At 41.1% G+C, this 16,719-nt stretch overlaps 1 protein-coding gene across 3 annotated transcripts in view; it reads left to right on the forward strand.

The window, feature by feature from the left end:
- The window catches only part of ANO6 (anoctamin 6), a 154,883-nt gene that overhangs the window by 131,555 nt on the left and 6,609 nt on the right, over positions 1-16,719 (forward strand). For all 3 annotated transcript variants that reach the window (XM_040343896.1, XM_040343894.1, XM_040343897.1), the window contains exons 11-19: positions 979-1,124; positions 1,253-1,330; positions 3,719-3,944; positions 5,941-6,110; positions 6,260-6,357; positions 8,212-8,339; positions 8,805-9,010; positions 12,169-12,371; positions 15,831-15,936. In XM_040343896.1, the coding sequence (XP_040199830.1) occupies positions 979-1,124; positions 1,253-1,330; positions 3,719-3,944; positions 5,941-6,110; positions 6,260-6,357; positions 8,212-8,339; positions 8,805-9,010; positions 12,169-12,371; positions 15,831-15,936 (1,361 nt within the window). The remainder of the gene's footprint in view (positions 1-978; positions 1,125-1,252; positions 1,331-3,718; positions 3,945-5,940; positions 6,111-6,259; positions 6,358-8,211; positions 8,340-8,804; positions 9,011-12,168; positions 12,372-15,830; positions 15,937-16,719) is intronic.

The following is a 16,719-nucleotide window of genomic DNA, read 5'->3' on the forward strand; positions in this document are numbered from 1 at the left end:
AGGGTGAACCTCCACTTTAACAACCTTTATTAATATAAAAAAATGTATTATATTGCACATTTATATTCAAAACCCATGGTTCCAGTGACAGCAGGTTTATAAAGCGACATAACTGCCAACATGCCTAACTGATACGTAGTAATTTATGCACGATATCATTTCTCATAGTATTCAGAAAACCTGCCCACTGCATTTCAATTGAGGCAGTATCAGTCTTCAAGGAGCAGGGCCAAAAAACAAAAAAATTAATATACATGAGATCATAATAACAAACCATCTATTATGAAAATTCCAAAATTAGGAAAGCTTTTCCATAGGTGTTATATTAATCACTCAAAGCATATATCGCTATCAGACATCAACTGGAACTCCTTAAAAGGAAAAAGATCTTCCCTCTGGACCACAAGATGCAGATCCAGCTTGGGGCGCCCTGTGGGGGCCCACAAGGAATCAAGTGGACCCAACTAATTGGCAGAGAGGAAGCATAAAAGTGAAGCACCCAGCAAGTTATCAACAATTTTTATTTTTTGTTGCCTTTAAAGTCCCAAAGGGAATAAGAGGATAGCTTATACATGTATTTTTATGCAGAATATGTCTTTAGTTGAATGCCAGAAAACATATATAAAGAAAAAATATTCACAGATGAAAACATCTAAAAGTTATTTCCATTATCACCTTAAATAAGCTCCTAAAAATTCTTATCTCTTGAAGCTGAAAGCTAGTTATGAGCGACCTTGAAAAGTATGGGATTGGGAGATGCCTTCCATGATATAACTCTATCTGCAGATTGTGTAAAAATAATCAGAATAAGCTTCAAGCTTGCGTGACCTTTCATAACATCTCTTTAAGGTTGAATGTAAAAACTCTATTTGCTTGTATATAATAAAAAAGCTAATCTGATTTAAAAATGTTCATATGCTTCAAGGTGAATGTAAACCTGAAAAAATTGGATATCATTGTGTGTTCTGGTGTTTACAGTTACCTTGTTCCTTGAGTTTTGGAAGCGCCGACAAGCCGAGCTCGAGTATGAATGGGACACAGTTGAGTTTTTAGAACAAGAAGAACAGCCTCGTCCTGAATATGAAGCACAATGTACTCACGTAGTTGTGAATCCAATTTCTCAGGTAAATGTTGTATATTTACTGCTCTAACTCTGCTGGCGGTAAAGATGTGTTGTGTGTGTGTGTGTGTGTGTGTGTGTTTTTTTGTTTTTTTTTATAACAAGTTTTTTTTATTCTTCACCTATATTTAGCAAGAAGAACACGTGCCTTATACAACCTGTGGAAAATGCCTGAGGATGACCTTCTGTACAAGTGCCGTTTTTTTCTGGGTAAAATATTTTCTTAAACAGCTTTTTGGGGATTGACTTTGTCTAATGTACCGTATTTGCCGGCGTATAAGACGACTGGGCGTATAATACGACCCCCTAATTTTCCAGGAAAAATTTCGGTTTTGGGATATACTCGCCATATAAGACTACCCCCTTCTTACTAGTCTTTCTGGAAGCTGAGGGGTAGCCGGAACCGCTGACAGAAACAGGCTTTTTTCAAATCTCACTGTGCCATTACATTACATGCCTCACTGTGCCATTACATTACATGCGCCCACTGTGCCATCACTTGCCTACACTGTGCCATCACTTGCCCCCACTGTGCCATCACTTGCCCCCACTGTGCCAACCGTGCCATCACTCACGTTTTGCTGATTTGTTTCCAGGCCGGTGACAGTCTCCGTGCTGCGAGCATCCATGATTTGAAAGCCGCGCCTTCTTCTCAGCGTGTCCTGTGATAGGCGGAACACAAATTTTCCCAGCAGCGCCTCTGTTCTGTGTTCCGCCTATCACGGACGTCCTCTCGTCCGAGGATGAGAAGGCATCTGTGATAGGAGAAACACAGAACAGAGGCGCTGCTGGGAAGATTTTTGTTCCGCCTATCACAGGACACGCTGAGAAGGAGCATCTTTTAAATCATGGACGCTCGCAGCACGGAGACTGTCACCGGCGTATAAGACGACCCCCAAATTTGGATGCATTTTTTTGCATCCAAAAAGTCGTCTTATACGCCGGAAAATACGGTATCTTATCTTTTTTTTTTTTTTGTTTTTTTTTAGCACGGAGAACTCGGCTTGGGTGAAGGGCAACATTGTTTTTCCCCCTACTGGGGCATTACATTACTTTTCACAGAATCATCCTCGCCATCATCCTCTTATTTAATATTACTGAATATAATTTGTCTTAATTTTTCCACTTCAGTTAATTTTATTAAAAATGATCAGAAATACAGTAAAAAAGAATACACAGCAGATGTAAATAATACTTTCTGTAGGACTGAAACAAGTTTAGTTAAATGTTTTCAAACACAAATGTGATGGTATGTTAATAAGACTAGACTGGAAAAATAATGTTTTAAAAACATTCTTGGCACATGTATGTATGCCCAAAACCTTTTTATTTTTTAGGTTTTTGCATAGAGTAAAGTTAAAACCCCTGTTTTTGTTCTGTCTTGGTCCTGTTGAGGAAATTTACCTTTTAATTCCTGTCACACAGACACAGTGGGAAGTGACAGAAGATGTCTAAAAAGTTACAGAAATCCTCCGTTACTTTCATCCCACCTCTTGTTCTGGTGTCAACTCAAAAATGTTGGAATTTAATATATTTTTCATTTCTGGGGACACTGGTCACCGGGACAAATAGAAATGTGTGTCTACCCATTGATGACACAGACCACAATAAAAACCCAACAAGTGTGATAATCTATCTTTGCTTCTCTATCCAAGAAAAAAATGTTGGCTATACATGCACTTTAATATTTCAAAGCTCAGAATTTGCTGTTTTTGTAGTGAGGGACAAAAGTTTATGTAAATGTACCTTTGACATTGGACTTTGGTGTAAATAAAGGAAACTTCTTTGCGTAGGCACTGATGCCAACCAATAGGCTGTTTTTCTCTCACAGCGTAGGCTGATTTTTTTTTTTTTTTCATTGTACAACCATAAAATACTTTTTTTACTTTGAATATAAATTCATATAAATTTAATGTATGCCCTGTATAATAATTGGTTTAACACTTGAGTCTCTTCATAATCTTCTTCATAGGCATTAGTTGTAGATGAACAGGAATAGGTAAACTATTTTGCTCTGGTCTCTCTTAGTTACTTCATGCCTGATCTTCCTTCACAATATAACACGACAGAGTTTCTCAGCAGAATTCAGCCAGAAACTCGATCGGAGCTGGATTCTACCGAGAAACTCGGTCGTGTGTACACTTTTCAGCGAGGAAGCCAACGAGGAACTCGTCGGGCCAAATAGAGAACATGTTCTCTATTTCCTCGTTGTTCAATGAGGAAAGTCGGCCCGCCGAGATCCTCGGCAGCTTCAACACTGAACTCGACGAGGGACTCGATGTGTTTGGCACGTCGAGTTCCTCGGACGTGTGTACGGGGCCTCAGAGTTTTCTTTTGGGCTTGTCATTGGCATCAGTTTGAGACCATTCTGAGATCATGCAGAATTTTCTTACTGTTTTCATTTGGCCTGCAGTTTACCCTTTCTTTCACTGCATTGGACCTGCTTCAAGCTGATTTTGCTTTCCCATAGATACATATAGTAATGCAAAGCCCATCAATACGAGTCCTTCCAGAATTTAAAGAATTGTCTGTCTAATGTTCTGTAATTATAATTTTACACATTGCTTTTACTATAATGCTTTGTATGCATTTTCACAGATTATGTTGATCGTTGTATCAGTAGTTGGAATTATTGTGTATCGACTTTCTGTTTTCCTGGTATTTTCTGCAACCTTACCAAGAAACATTAGTGGAAAAGAGGCTATCCAGAAATACCTGACTCCACAGGCGGCCACCACTATCACAGCATCAATCATCAGCTTCATCATTATCATGCTATTGAATATGCTCTATGAGAAAGTGGCAATAATGATCACAGATTTCGGTGAGACTCACAATCCTTTTTTGATGACTAAAAGCCAATAGAGGATGAACTTATTTTTATTCAAACTGTTTTAAAACCAAAAAAACATTCTTTCTGGAAATATTCCCTTATATTAACTTCCCATGATATCATGCTTATCAGAAAGCTGTCTGAGAGTAGTAGTGCAAGCATAGGTCTGTGCTGAGGAAATCCGACTCTATTGCACAATTCTGCCATTTTGGCATATTCTAGGCACTGGGGTGAAGGAAAAGGCAATTGGGCTTACAGGTAAAGTCATTTGGCTTATAAGATGGAGAGAGCACATTAAGGATTTAGTCAGTGGGGAGTTGGTGCTCAATTGAATTCCAGCGAGCAGGTTGAAGTTGTGGAGGGGCACAGGAAAGCAGGGATCTACAGTGTCTAAATGGCAATGTAACCCCCTTGATATAACGTGGCTGACGAAATAGTTCACATAAAATACTGTATGTTTGAATTATGCATTTGGCTTTCATGGCCAAGGCTTAGCTTGGGGCGGGGAGTTACCCTTCTACTTTTCTACCCTTCTGTTTCATTTCACAGCTATGCTCCATGCGTCTCTACAACCAGTCAAAATATCTGTTGATTTGAATGGGAAATGTGCTACTTAATTATTTTTTATATATATATTAATAAAATCTCATGAATTTAACTTTTGAGCAAACTGACTTTTTAATAAAATGTTCCATTTGTATAAAATTTTAGGTATACAAACATTAGGTAGGTAAGGCATCTTAGATATATTAGATTAGCTCCAGGAAGCAAACTACATCATTCAGTTGTTAATACTATACATTCAAAATGCTAAGGTGAGCAATTACACTGGATTTACATTTATTCAATTTGAGTTTCATACTATGCAATGTAGGCAGATTCTGCAAGTTTCTCAGTTTTGGCTTTGACACAATTGTTTACTATGCAGCCATCCTCTCATCAGTGGCTGCAGAAGGGGCTCAAAGAAAGGGTGGTGCTTGAAACTGATCTCTCGAGCTTGCAATTTTTCAAGCTTATAATTTGGGCTATTTAATAGCTAATGAGCAGGGCAACAATGGGGATTTATATGGTTTGGCAGATAATAAGTGACAGGTTAACAATGAGTGCCATTTATCAGGCAGGGGTAGTTAAAGTGTCACTAAACCCATATCAATAAATGCTGTATTACATGCTGTTTATACTCGTTCAGTCACAATGAAATTTTGTTTTCTGTAAAAAAAAAAAAAAACTGGTTGATCCTTCTGTATATGTCCCCAATTCAGCTAGGGACATCTGAGCAGCCGGTGTGACTGTAAAATCACACATGTGGGTGTATACACAGTGCTAAATGACAGCACTTTCCCTCCCTCCTTCTTCATGCCCACTAACCAACTAAACACAATGGGGGAAGGATATTGCATGTAGATTAATGGTGGCTTCACTTTCCTGCTATTTTAAGACAGACTAGAGGGGTGTGACACAACCTGTGACTGGCAAAATTATGCCCACACCATGTTATTTCCCCCAAATAATAAAGATTTGATTTCAAATTATATATGTGTATGACAATTTTTAAAACCGTTTGTTCATATTATTTTTTTAATTTGTATTCTATTTTCCAAAGGCTGTTTTTTTTTTGTTTTGTTTTTTTGGGATGGGGGGGGGGGTTAACATGTGACCAGCAGCAGAGGGTTGAAAGCTCCTCTGCTGCTGGTCACATGTTAAACCCCCCCCCCCATCCCAAAAAAACAAAACAAAAAAAAAACAGCCTTTGGAAAATAGAATACAAATAAAAAAATATGAACAAACGGTTTTAAAAACTCCTGCTTAGGTGGAAAATGTCTGGGTCATGTGACAGCTGTAGATCGATTAGGAAAAAAGGTGCAAAAATAGAAGGGACAATATAAATTAAACAGTGTGTGTGTTTAGTATCACTTTAAGTCTGCATAATGGCAGAATGTTCGTACTTGACTAGAATGGTTCTCAGATCTGCCATTTCCTTTTTAAGAACTTCCAAGGACAAGAACAGATTATGAAAACAGCCTTACCACCAAGATGTTTCTATTCCAGTTTGTCAACTACTACTCTTCGTGTTTCTACATTGCCTTCTTTAAGGGGAAATTTGTAGGCTACCCTGGAGATCCAGTTTATTGGTTTGGAAGGTACCGTAACGAAGAGGTAAGCTATTTTTATTCACTGATCTTACAGAGTTTTCAACTGCATCAATACATGTTCTGCCTCAGTAACCGTTCAAGATCACAAAAAAAAACATCAAAGATCTTAATTTTGTTTAAAAAATGTTTCTTGACTTTCATTTTTTTTTCTAGTGTGATCCCGGTGGATGTCTTCTTGAACTTACAACACAACTGACAATTATAATGGGAGGCAAAGCTATATGGAATAACATTCAAGAAATTCTTGTACCGTAAGCCCTTTTACTAATGCTATTGAAGGCAGATGTCAAAATATAGCAAGTCTACTTAATTTACCTGCAACTGTGCTTTTACAATCCATATGCAGCCAGGGTTTAAAAACCCTTGTGTCGTGTGTTTATTAACTTTAACATTTTGCCTCCAGGTGAATGGGTAGGGGTACGATGTACCCCATATCCATTCACTTAGGGTGGGGGGCCGTTTTCTGGGGGCCCCCTTATTTGAGGGGGCTCCCAGATTCCGATAAGCCCCCCGCCCGCAGACCCCGACAACCAACGGCCAGGGTTGTCGGGAAGAGGCCCTGTCCTTATTAACATGGGGACAGGGTGCTCTGGGGTGGGGGGGCCCCGCAGTGCGCCCCCCTGCCCCAGAGCACCCAACCCCCCCATGTTGAGGGCATGCGGCCTGGTACAGCTCAGGAGGGGGGGGGGCGCTCGCTCGTCCCCACTCCTTTCCTGGCCGGCTGGGTAGCGTGTTTTGGATACGGGTCTGGTATGGATTGTAGGGGGACCCCCTACGTCGTTTTTTCGGCGTATGGGGGGGGGGTCTCCTTACAACCCATACCAGACCTAAGGGCCTGGTATGCTCCTGAGGGGGGAACCCATGCCGGATTTTTATTTAAAATCCGGCGGGGAGTTCCTCCTCAGGATTCATACCAAACGCGGCACACGTGTAGAATTGGCGGGAATCCAAGTCGGATCCCCGTCGCTTCTATGACGGCTTTGTCTCCATCGCGGCAAGCCAGCTCGGCGCTGGCTCCCGCGATGGGGCTCGTAGGTGGTCGATCTCGCCGAGAAAGGGAGCGAGATTGACACAATATCGCGGTCACCCACTGTATACCCAAAACTGTGATCATTTTAATGGCCTTTCTCAGACAGCAGCTGTCCAAAATATGCTTAAGCCCCCTGCTATGTAATGAAGAAAAATTATCTATTCTAAAAATCGTATGAACACTATTCTTATGTTCAAAGAGTCTCTCCATATATAAAGTGCTCTGTGCATAAATGTCTGGCAAAAAGCTGTGCAAGCAGTGGCGACTCGTCTCTAATCCATGCACCCGGCCCCTATTTCTACATGCAGGGGGCTGAACTCATGGATTCAAATATTTTTTTTTTTTTTTTTTCAAAAAAGGGTGGGCTCGGGGTGCAGAGCGGTGCGTCCCAAATCCAGCCACTTGTGTGCCAATAACAAATTAATATTTGCTACTGTCTTCCTATTTCGCCTCCCAACCAATCCGGAAGTAGTTCCTGAGACCAGATTGGCCAGGGAGTCTTGGGAAGGTTTTCTTCCACCACTGGTGAAAAAAAAGAAAATCATTTGACTAAATGTGTTGATGGGGGGGATGCCTCCCACAGCACTATTGTAGTCTGCCAGCGGGGGGATTAGGGGGCGTACCCATCTGGCAGAACACAATGGATACAAAGTGCTAGATGTGCAAAGCCATTGCAGCAATGTGCATGTGAGATAATAACAATAGTACAAGATGCTATGGGCAGCTGCAGTTAAATTATAAGAACATAGGAATACTTGCCTAATAGCCTCTGCTTCTGGTCTCAGTGAAATACAACAGCAGCTCCTGTGTGCGTTTCATTTTTTGGTGTCTACTTCATGTAAATGCCCCTTTATATAACATTACAGTGCCCTAATCGGGAGTTTCTGACCCAGCTAGCTGGGACAGGGAGTACCTGTCTGTAACCCACTATGTCTGTGGTAATTACAAGCAAACTTTTTTGCAAATACAGACCGCAGAGGGCTGAAGACCCCTACATGTGTATTTATTAAATGCATAATATAGAAAATAATTCTTTAAAGAATATATTCTTAGTGTATTTTTTCTTATTTACTAGCTGGATAAAAAACCTTATTGCACGATGCCGTTCTTCTGGAATAGAAACAATGAAGCCAAGATGGGAACAGGATTACCATTTACAACCTATTGGAAAATTGGGATTGTTCTATGAATATCTTGAGATGGGTAAATTCTGTATTATATTTCTTATGTTCATACTATTTCTTTAGTATTCAATAAGTGTTGATTAAAAAGCCTCTAAATGTAATATGTTTACACATGGTAGTATGTTTGTTTGTTTTTGTATACCCACATCCTTTAATTCCCTTTGCTCCCCTGTTCCACTGCCACCTCTCTTAACTTTCTTGTTCTGCTTCTCTGTCCCTCCCTCCATTTCTCTTATTCTTCTTTTTTTTTTTTATTTATCTCTTCAACTCTCTTTTCCTGTTCCCTCCCAACTATCATTCCGCCCTTTAATTTTTCTCTTTCTCATGTGCTTGTTCCCATACTCCATCATAGAATGTGTACAAATATACTGTACATGTGGATGGCTTTTTCTCATGGAAGCTATTGTGGTAGGCATTGTAGATTAGACCTTTCCATTACTATACTGTTGTTTTAATACTTTGCTTTATTCCTTCTTTCTAACAGTAATTCAATTTGGATTTGTCACCTTGTTTGTGGCATCATTTCCACTTGCACCTGTGTTGGCACTTGTGAATAATTTATTGGAAATTCGGGTTGATGCCTGGAAGCTCACCACCCAGTTCAGGCGTATGGTACCAGAGAAAGCACAACACATTGGAGCCTGGCAGCCAATCATGCAAGGAGTAGCCATAGTTGCTGTGGTGACCAATGTATGATAAGTATAAAATAGCTTTATTTTTCATTATATAAAATTGGCTTATGCTGTCATTGTCTACAGCAATACTACAGTCAATGTTTAACATTTGGTTCAGTGTTTTTTCTATGCAGCTTTAAAACTTTAAGGGCCAGATTCTCGTATTTCGGCGCATCTCTGCGGCGGCGTAACGTATGTCATTTACGTTACGCTGCTGCAAGTTTTACAGGCAAGTGCTTGATTCACAAAGAACTTACCTGTAAAGTTGCGGCGGCGTAGCGTAAATCACCTGGCACAAGCCCGCCTAATTCAAATTAGCCGGGTAGGGGGCGTGGAGCATTTAAATTAAGCGCGTTCCCGCGCCGAACGTACTGCGCATGAGCCGTCAGGAAAATATCCCAGGGTGCATTGCTCCTAATGACGTCGCAATGACGTCATTGGTTTAGACGTGAACGTAAATGACGTCCAGGCGACACCTAGCGGCGAAAAAAAAAAATGCATTTAAGATCTGACAGCGTAAGAGCCTTTCGCCTGTCGGATCTAATGGATATCTATGCGTAACTGATTCTAAGAATCAGTCGCATTGATACGACGGCCCAGATTAGGACTTACGACGGCGTACATGGCGTTGCGCCATCGTAAGCCCTTTGAGAATCTGGGCCTAAGTTTCTTCACACAAATACTATAAATGGGCATAAACATCCAACTGGACAGGGCCTATTACATTTATTTTTTATTTTTTTCAATTAGACAGTGGGGTTGATTTATATGCGGCCCTGGGGTCCAGTGTGTTCCTGTACACCGGTCCAGGTGCGAATCGGGTACAAATTTTAGCCTAAAGACGCACCGGACCCTTTTTCAATCTTCAATCAATTTTTCAAGCCTGTCATGCGAATTGGATGAGAGGAAAGCCGCATCTATTTTGCATGTGTGAACCCAGTGTAAAACTGGAGAGTGTAAAATTGGGTGCAGCTTTGCATAGAAACCAATCGACTTTCAGTCTTGTTTTGGTAAAGCTTAATTGAACAAGCTGAAGTTAAAATCTGATTGGCTACCTTGCACAGCTGCACCAGATTTTTCACTGTCCAGGTTTAGTAAATCAGCCCCATTATATGCTCTCTTCAGCTGTCTAGATGGGCTTGACCTGGGTAGTACCCAACCAACAAAACGCCTTACAGATTCCTCATTAGCACAAACACAGAAATGGACACTTGCATTGCATTGCATTGTTTTTATAATTCATAACAGAAGGTGGTTTTCTTTTCTTGAGATATTTTTAATGAATGCAGAGTGTATCTGTGCACGAATAGGTGAAGACCTTGGTCTGCATTTTTTTTGTCACTTTCAGGACTATTCAGAAGAAAAGGAGACATTATGGGGATTTGGTTAAGGGTCCATTAAAACCAGGTGTGGTGAGACTCTGTTGGGTGGCTATTCCAACACAGCCACTGTCTCCTGTATGTCCAGTTCACATAACTGTGTTGCACTGGAGGGTCAGTGATGTGTGCTTAAAAATGTATGGTAGGTAGGGTTGCCACCTCATCCCTTTAAAACAGAACACATATTAATTACACAGGTTCTGTGGCTAATTAAGGTGGTAATTAGACTCATTTGGTGCCTTACCTGCATTAAATTAGCCTCAGAACCTGTGTAATTCATATGTGTTCTGTTTTAAAGGGATGAGGTGGCAACCCTAATGGTAGGCCATACTTTTTTGTAGCGCAGTGTAAGTCTTGTGGTGGACATTTGCATTGAAATGTCACTGTTTCATTTCATTAAAGTTTGTTTGAAAAAAAAGAAGCAAACCGTGCGATGCATCGAGAATGACTTATAAGCACTGTATTGTAAAGCAGTGGCTGGTGTGAATTAGCCCTAAATGAGGCTGTTAAAGTAGGCTGCTTCCAGAGTCCATCTAAATACAGATGTTTTTATGTTTGAGGTCGTACTAATGTGGCATTTGTTTTTTTTTTATTGGGACTATGCTGTGAGAACTCTTAAAGCAGAACTCCACCCAAAATTAACAAGCCAAAAATGAACAACCTATTATTAACCACTTGAGACCCGCGCTGTAGACGAAAGATGTCCACAGCGCGGCTCTCAACTGCCGGGTGGACGTCCTTTTATGTGCATTCCCCGCGCGCGCCACGGGGAAACACTGTGCCTGGCGCATCGCTGAAAAAATTATAAAAATATAATTTGGGTACATAGTTGTATGACCGCGCAATTGTCATTCAAAATGCGTCAGCGCTGAAAATTGGTCTGGGCAGGAAGGGGGTTTAAGTGCCCAGTAATGAAGTGGTTAAAGAAAGAGGGGAAAAAAAAAAGCTTTTGCTGCAATATTCATCCTCCATCCAGAGATATCCCCCACACCTAAAACGGGTCTTTTTGGTCAGTGACTGTGGTGCACTCCACTCCAGATATTCTAATGGTGCAGGAAGCTTAGTTATTTCCCTGGAATGTTGTGCCACAGAGAAAGTCAAGCTTCATCTTCTATTGGCAAATCAAAGAATTTTCACTCAAGCCAACCCGCTGACAATATGAATGTTTTGATCTGGTCACATACTTTTTAGTGTTTAGAATATGAAGTCAGCAGTCTGATCATTTCAGCATGCGTTCCAGCAGAATATACATATGATGTGTTGAGATGTAGACCCTTTAGGGCTGGTTCACACCAAATGCAGTTCAGTGCGGTTTTTAATCTGCATCAGTGTTTTTCATGTATTTCAATGGCCCTCGTTCACTCCAGTGCAGTGCTTTCCAGTGCAGTCAACAAAAGTAGAACACGCTGCATGGAAAATGCACCAGAAGGCTCATGTCTTGCAATGAGATGAAGAAAAAAGAGGGCCCAATGCACCAGAACTCATCAAAAACGTGTAAGCACGCATGCAGAAACTAATCCGGAACACACAAATTGTGGTGTGAACTGGCCCTTAGAAAGCAGCGTTGTAACACACAGCATAGCCTACACTGAAAGAATCTCTATCACCATCTGAAAATATTCAGTCAACCACCTATATATTTCTCTGCTGTCAAGTCCCCTGATTGTACACTGGAACTACCTTTATTGTAGAATATAAGGTGATAGCATTATTATTTGTTACATAGAATGTGTGAAATATAGTTGTGTGAATCGAATATGTATCTGAGCAAACTGCATTTTTATTTTAAATTCAGGCTATGATCATTGCGTTTACGTCTGACATGATACCACGTTTGGTCTATTACTGGTCTTTCTCTGTACCTCCTTATGGCACCTATTCATCTAACACCATGGAAGGATACATTAATAACACTCTTTCAGTATTCAGCATATCAGATTTCAAGAATGAAAGCAGACCAGTTCCTCCATTATGGTTTGGTAATCAAACTACATGCAGGCAAGTAGTAACTGGTCTACTTTACCTATTTATACCTATTCTTCTCTTAATTTCTGACAAGTTGTATTACATTATGATGAGATTAATCACACACCCACCTGGGCTGAAGCAAGCCCTGCAAGAAAATTATTTTAAATGGAACTTGCCAACTTCCCTTCTGTGTTGGCCAAAGCTTCTATGCAGTTTTATGCACAGCCATGTGCTTGCCCCAAAACTAGTGGCAACCAAAGGTCTCAAGGTGGCAGCCCAGAATAGTCTATTAATCCAAATAGGTTAGTCCTTCTCTCTCTACTGTACCCATCAGGAAACCAAGGCAGAAACCTTACTATGGGTGTCATAGCCAGACTTATAGCCCAACTCCAGGAAAATAAGAAAAAAATCCACCCTTTAAGTTTCCTCACATACTGCAAGGGTTAATTGCTTGTTATGTCCAGAGGAGAGATAAGGAGGTTGTATTACTTACTTGATACCTTCCTTCTCTGCTGAGCTCCAGCCTGTGAGTGGAGCCCTTGTGTCATCACATACCATAGAGAGGCATTAACATATGCAGGGCCATCTTAATGAGCAGGCACACCTGGGCACTGCCCAGGGGCTGAGCTACATGGGGGGAGGTCTGCACTTTCTCAAAAACAGCTGCTCCTTGAGCACACACTTCCTGAAAATTGGGGGGGGGGGCATGGTTGCACTGAGAGTGATGGATACACAGGCAAGGCAGGCTAGCAATGTTCCCCCTGTACTGTGCAGAACGATACCGATTTCACAGCCAGCAGGGAGGAGTGGGGCCGGAGCGCCAGTGATGCTCTGACCCCACAGCTTGAATGCTTGCGACTCGGAGGCCATGGGGTAGGAGCTGGAGTGGGAACTGCTGAGTCGGCAGCACTGAGAGCCCGCCTGTGGAAGTGGCATTGTGGATGGTGTCATGGTGAGCCCAGCTGTCTGGCACTGTTTGCACCAAAAGGCCTGGAATGCTCAGAGGGAAGCTCCCTCCTCCACCCCTCCTTCTGCCTGCATGACTTGATTGATATAGGCGAGTCATTGTCACGGTGCTGGAGTTGGGCACATAGCCAAAAGTTCACATGCACTGTATCTCCACTGGAAAAGAGGGTTCTACATTAGGGTGACCAGACATCCCCAGTTTCAAGGGACAGTGCCCTGATTGAGGACACTGTCCCCGGACCAAGTCTGTCCCTGGTTTTGTCCCCAGATTGGATTTAATAGGGGGCAGGGGCAATTTCAAAGGCAATCAGTGGAGAATTTAAATAAAAAAATTTGAATTATACACCCCCGCTCCGCTGTGCCTACTAGCATAGGGGGGTTGTATTTTTCCCATCATCTGTGCACCTTTCTGATGATCATGTGCTGGTCGGAGGGAATATTTCTTCAGTTTCGGGCGCATGCCCATTCAGCTTCGCTCGCATGTAGGGCTGCAACTAACGATTATTTTCATAATCGATTAGTTGGCCAATTTATTGTTTCGATTAATCGGATAATGGCCTTAAAAAAAATAGCATTTTTAATTTTTTTGGGGCCAATTTGTTGTTGAGCAGATTAGAAAACACAAATTGCCTCAAACACATTACATGCTTTTTTGCAGCTTCTCCATTGAAGTATATTGAACCAAAAAAAACAAAATGGCACCGTTTTGCGTTAAAAAGTCCTTGCCCTTTACAAATACGCAGCAGCTGAAAAGAAAATCATGGATGTGAACGTGTCCCATAGGAAAACATGTAAATGAACTGTAGTGTGTTTCTGCAAAAAGCACGAAAAAACAGAGGCGTGACCCCAGGCCTGAGATGTTTAGTAACATAATGGGGTTAAAAAAACAAAAATAAGTACAAAAAGAGCAAATAATCGCTACTGTAAGGGGTTCATTTTTTTACTGTGGGATAGTGGTGAAAGTAATATTTACAGTAGCGATTTGCTTTTTTGTACTATAAAAGGCTAATTTTTTTTTTTTTAACCCCATTATGTTACTGGCCGATTAATCGATTATGAAAATTGTAATCGATTAATTTCATAATCGATTAGTTGTTTCGGCCCTACTCGCATGTTCTTCTGCCTTGGCTCAAATCCTGGCCAGCCACCTGCCTATCTCCTTGCCTTCCCTGGCAGAGTGATCTTCCTCCGCTCCCCACCCAGTAGTAGCCGGGGGCCCGAAGAGTAAGGCTGCGTACACACGATCGGTTAAACCGATGAGAATGGTCTGATGGACCATTTTTATCGGTCAAAACCGATCGTGTGTGGGTGCCATCTGTTATTTAACCATCGGTTAAAAAAAAGCCAACTTGCTTTAAATCAGTGTTTCTCAATTCCAGTCCTCAGGCCCCCCCAACAGGTCAGGTTTTCAGGATTTCCCTCAGATGAAAAGGCTGTGGTGATTACTAAGGCAGTGAAACTGATCAAATTACCTGTGCAAAATAATGGAAATCCTGAAAACCTGACCTGTTGGGGGGGCCTGAGGACTGGAATTGAGAAACACTGCTTTAAATTAACCCGATGGATTCCTAACCGATAGGTCAAAACCGATCGTTAGTAGGCACGACCATCGGTTAAAAATCCACGCATGCTCAGAATCAAGTCGACGCATGCTTGGAAGCATTGAACTTCATTTTTTTCAGCACGTCGTTGTGTTTTACGTCACCGCGTTCTGACACGATCGGCTATTTAACCAATGGTGTGTAGGCACGACGGACCAGCAGTCAGCTTCATTGGTTAACCGATGAAAATGGTCCATCAGACCATTCTCATCGCATGGACTGATCGTGTGTACGCAGCTTAAGACTTGAGAGGCTGTGAGGCGGGCGGCGACGGGCAGAGAGTCGCTGATTGTTGCCATTACTAGTAAAGAAAAAATATGTCCCCGGATTTCATTTTAAAAATCTGGTTACCTTACTCTACATGGATGGAGTAATGGTGCTGTGGGATATCAAGGGTGTATGGGGAGAGAAACAATGCTGAGGGGGGATCTGGGGTGTATATGGGGTAGAAATGCTTGGGGGTATCTTGGGTGGCTATAGTGCTAGAGGTATCAGGGATGTAGTGGGGTCACAATACAAGGGTTCACTTCAATAGATTCAAATTACACTTAACACAAGTTACATATGAATTCTCCAGCACATCTTAAGTTAATTGATTAGTTTTCGATGAACTAGCATTTAATACAATTTGCAGAAGGAAAAGTTATTCATACTACCAATATGTAAACATTGTCTGCCTTTGTGTAATAGATCCTTTAGGAGGCAAAATTTTGACTTTTCCAGTTTCTTTGCACAATGACTTGCAAATGTTACTGGATATTATGACAGCTGCATGGAAAACAATGTAATGGAAAACACAGTAATGAAAAGTGAAATTCCAGCCAGAGTTTTGCATCTCTAAAAATAATTGATATGCTCCACCTGTTGGTGAATTGTAAGTCTTGCATCGTACTAAAAATTGTATTTTCTTAATTTTTTACAGATACCGTGATTTCCGATATCCACCTGGCAATGAACATCAGTATGAGCAAAGCATATTATACTGGCATGTTATTGCAGCCAAGCTCTCCTTCCTCATTGTCATGGAGGTAAACATTGACCCATCTGAATGCTGATTGTGTGTTTATTTGGATAAATATGATTTGTTTAGATAGGTTCAACATGATAACCCAGGAGATAAAACAAACATCATCTTAATAAAGAGGATTTATGAAGCACAGGCAGAATCTAAAGCTTGTCTAGCTGAAATCCTAATTTGTCTCATTTAGCAAGGAGTTTGAGGGCTCTTTTGGGGACATTTATCAAAACGATTGTTTACAGCTGCTAACCTAATGCCTCTTTTATTTTTTTTTATTTAAAATTAAAGTTAGACAGATTTTATTTCTGTACGTAATAATGTGCATAATAAATTGGCTATTATAAAAATGAACATATCCGCTTGTGTTTAAAAAACCTGGCCAAACTATAACACTAGAACTGTTTTGGTTGCAAAACAGACCTGAAGATAAATGTTAACATTTTTGCGCACACACATTTCACATAACTTGATACACAACTGTTTTTTAATAAATGTGCCCCCTGAGTGTTTTAAGAACCCAGTGCAGTTTTTCAGTGGTAGCCTCCAAGCACTGGTTGGAAGACCTGGATATGACGGCTTGTAGCTATCCTGGCAAGCTCGGTTTAAATAAGACACCCCTATAGGTGGATGTGTTTTACATTGGCACTGTGCTCATTCTGCATTGCATCTTTTTCCCCTTATTGGAGAAACGGGCAGCATCCAAACTTGTCAGAGGTTCCAACCTTTTAACTCTCACATAGAGAGAGTTCTCCTTTTCTCAGTAAAAGAAGAACAGGAAGTAAGGGGAAATCTC

The sequence above is a fragment of the Rana temporaria genome, chromosome 3 (genome assembly GCF_905171775.1).
Source record: "Rana temporaria chromosome 3, aRanTem1.1, whole genome shotgun sequence".
In the NCBI taxonomy this organism is placed as follows: domain Eukaryota; kingdom Metazoa; phylum Chordata; class Amphibia; order Anura; family Ranidae; genus Rana; species Rana temporaria.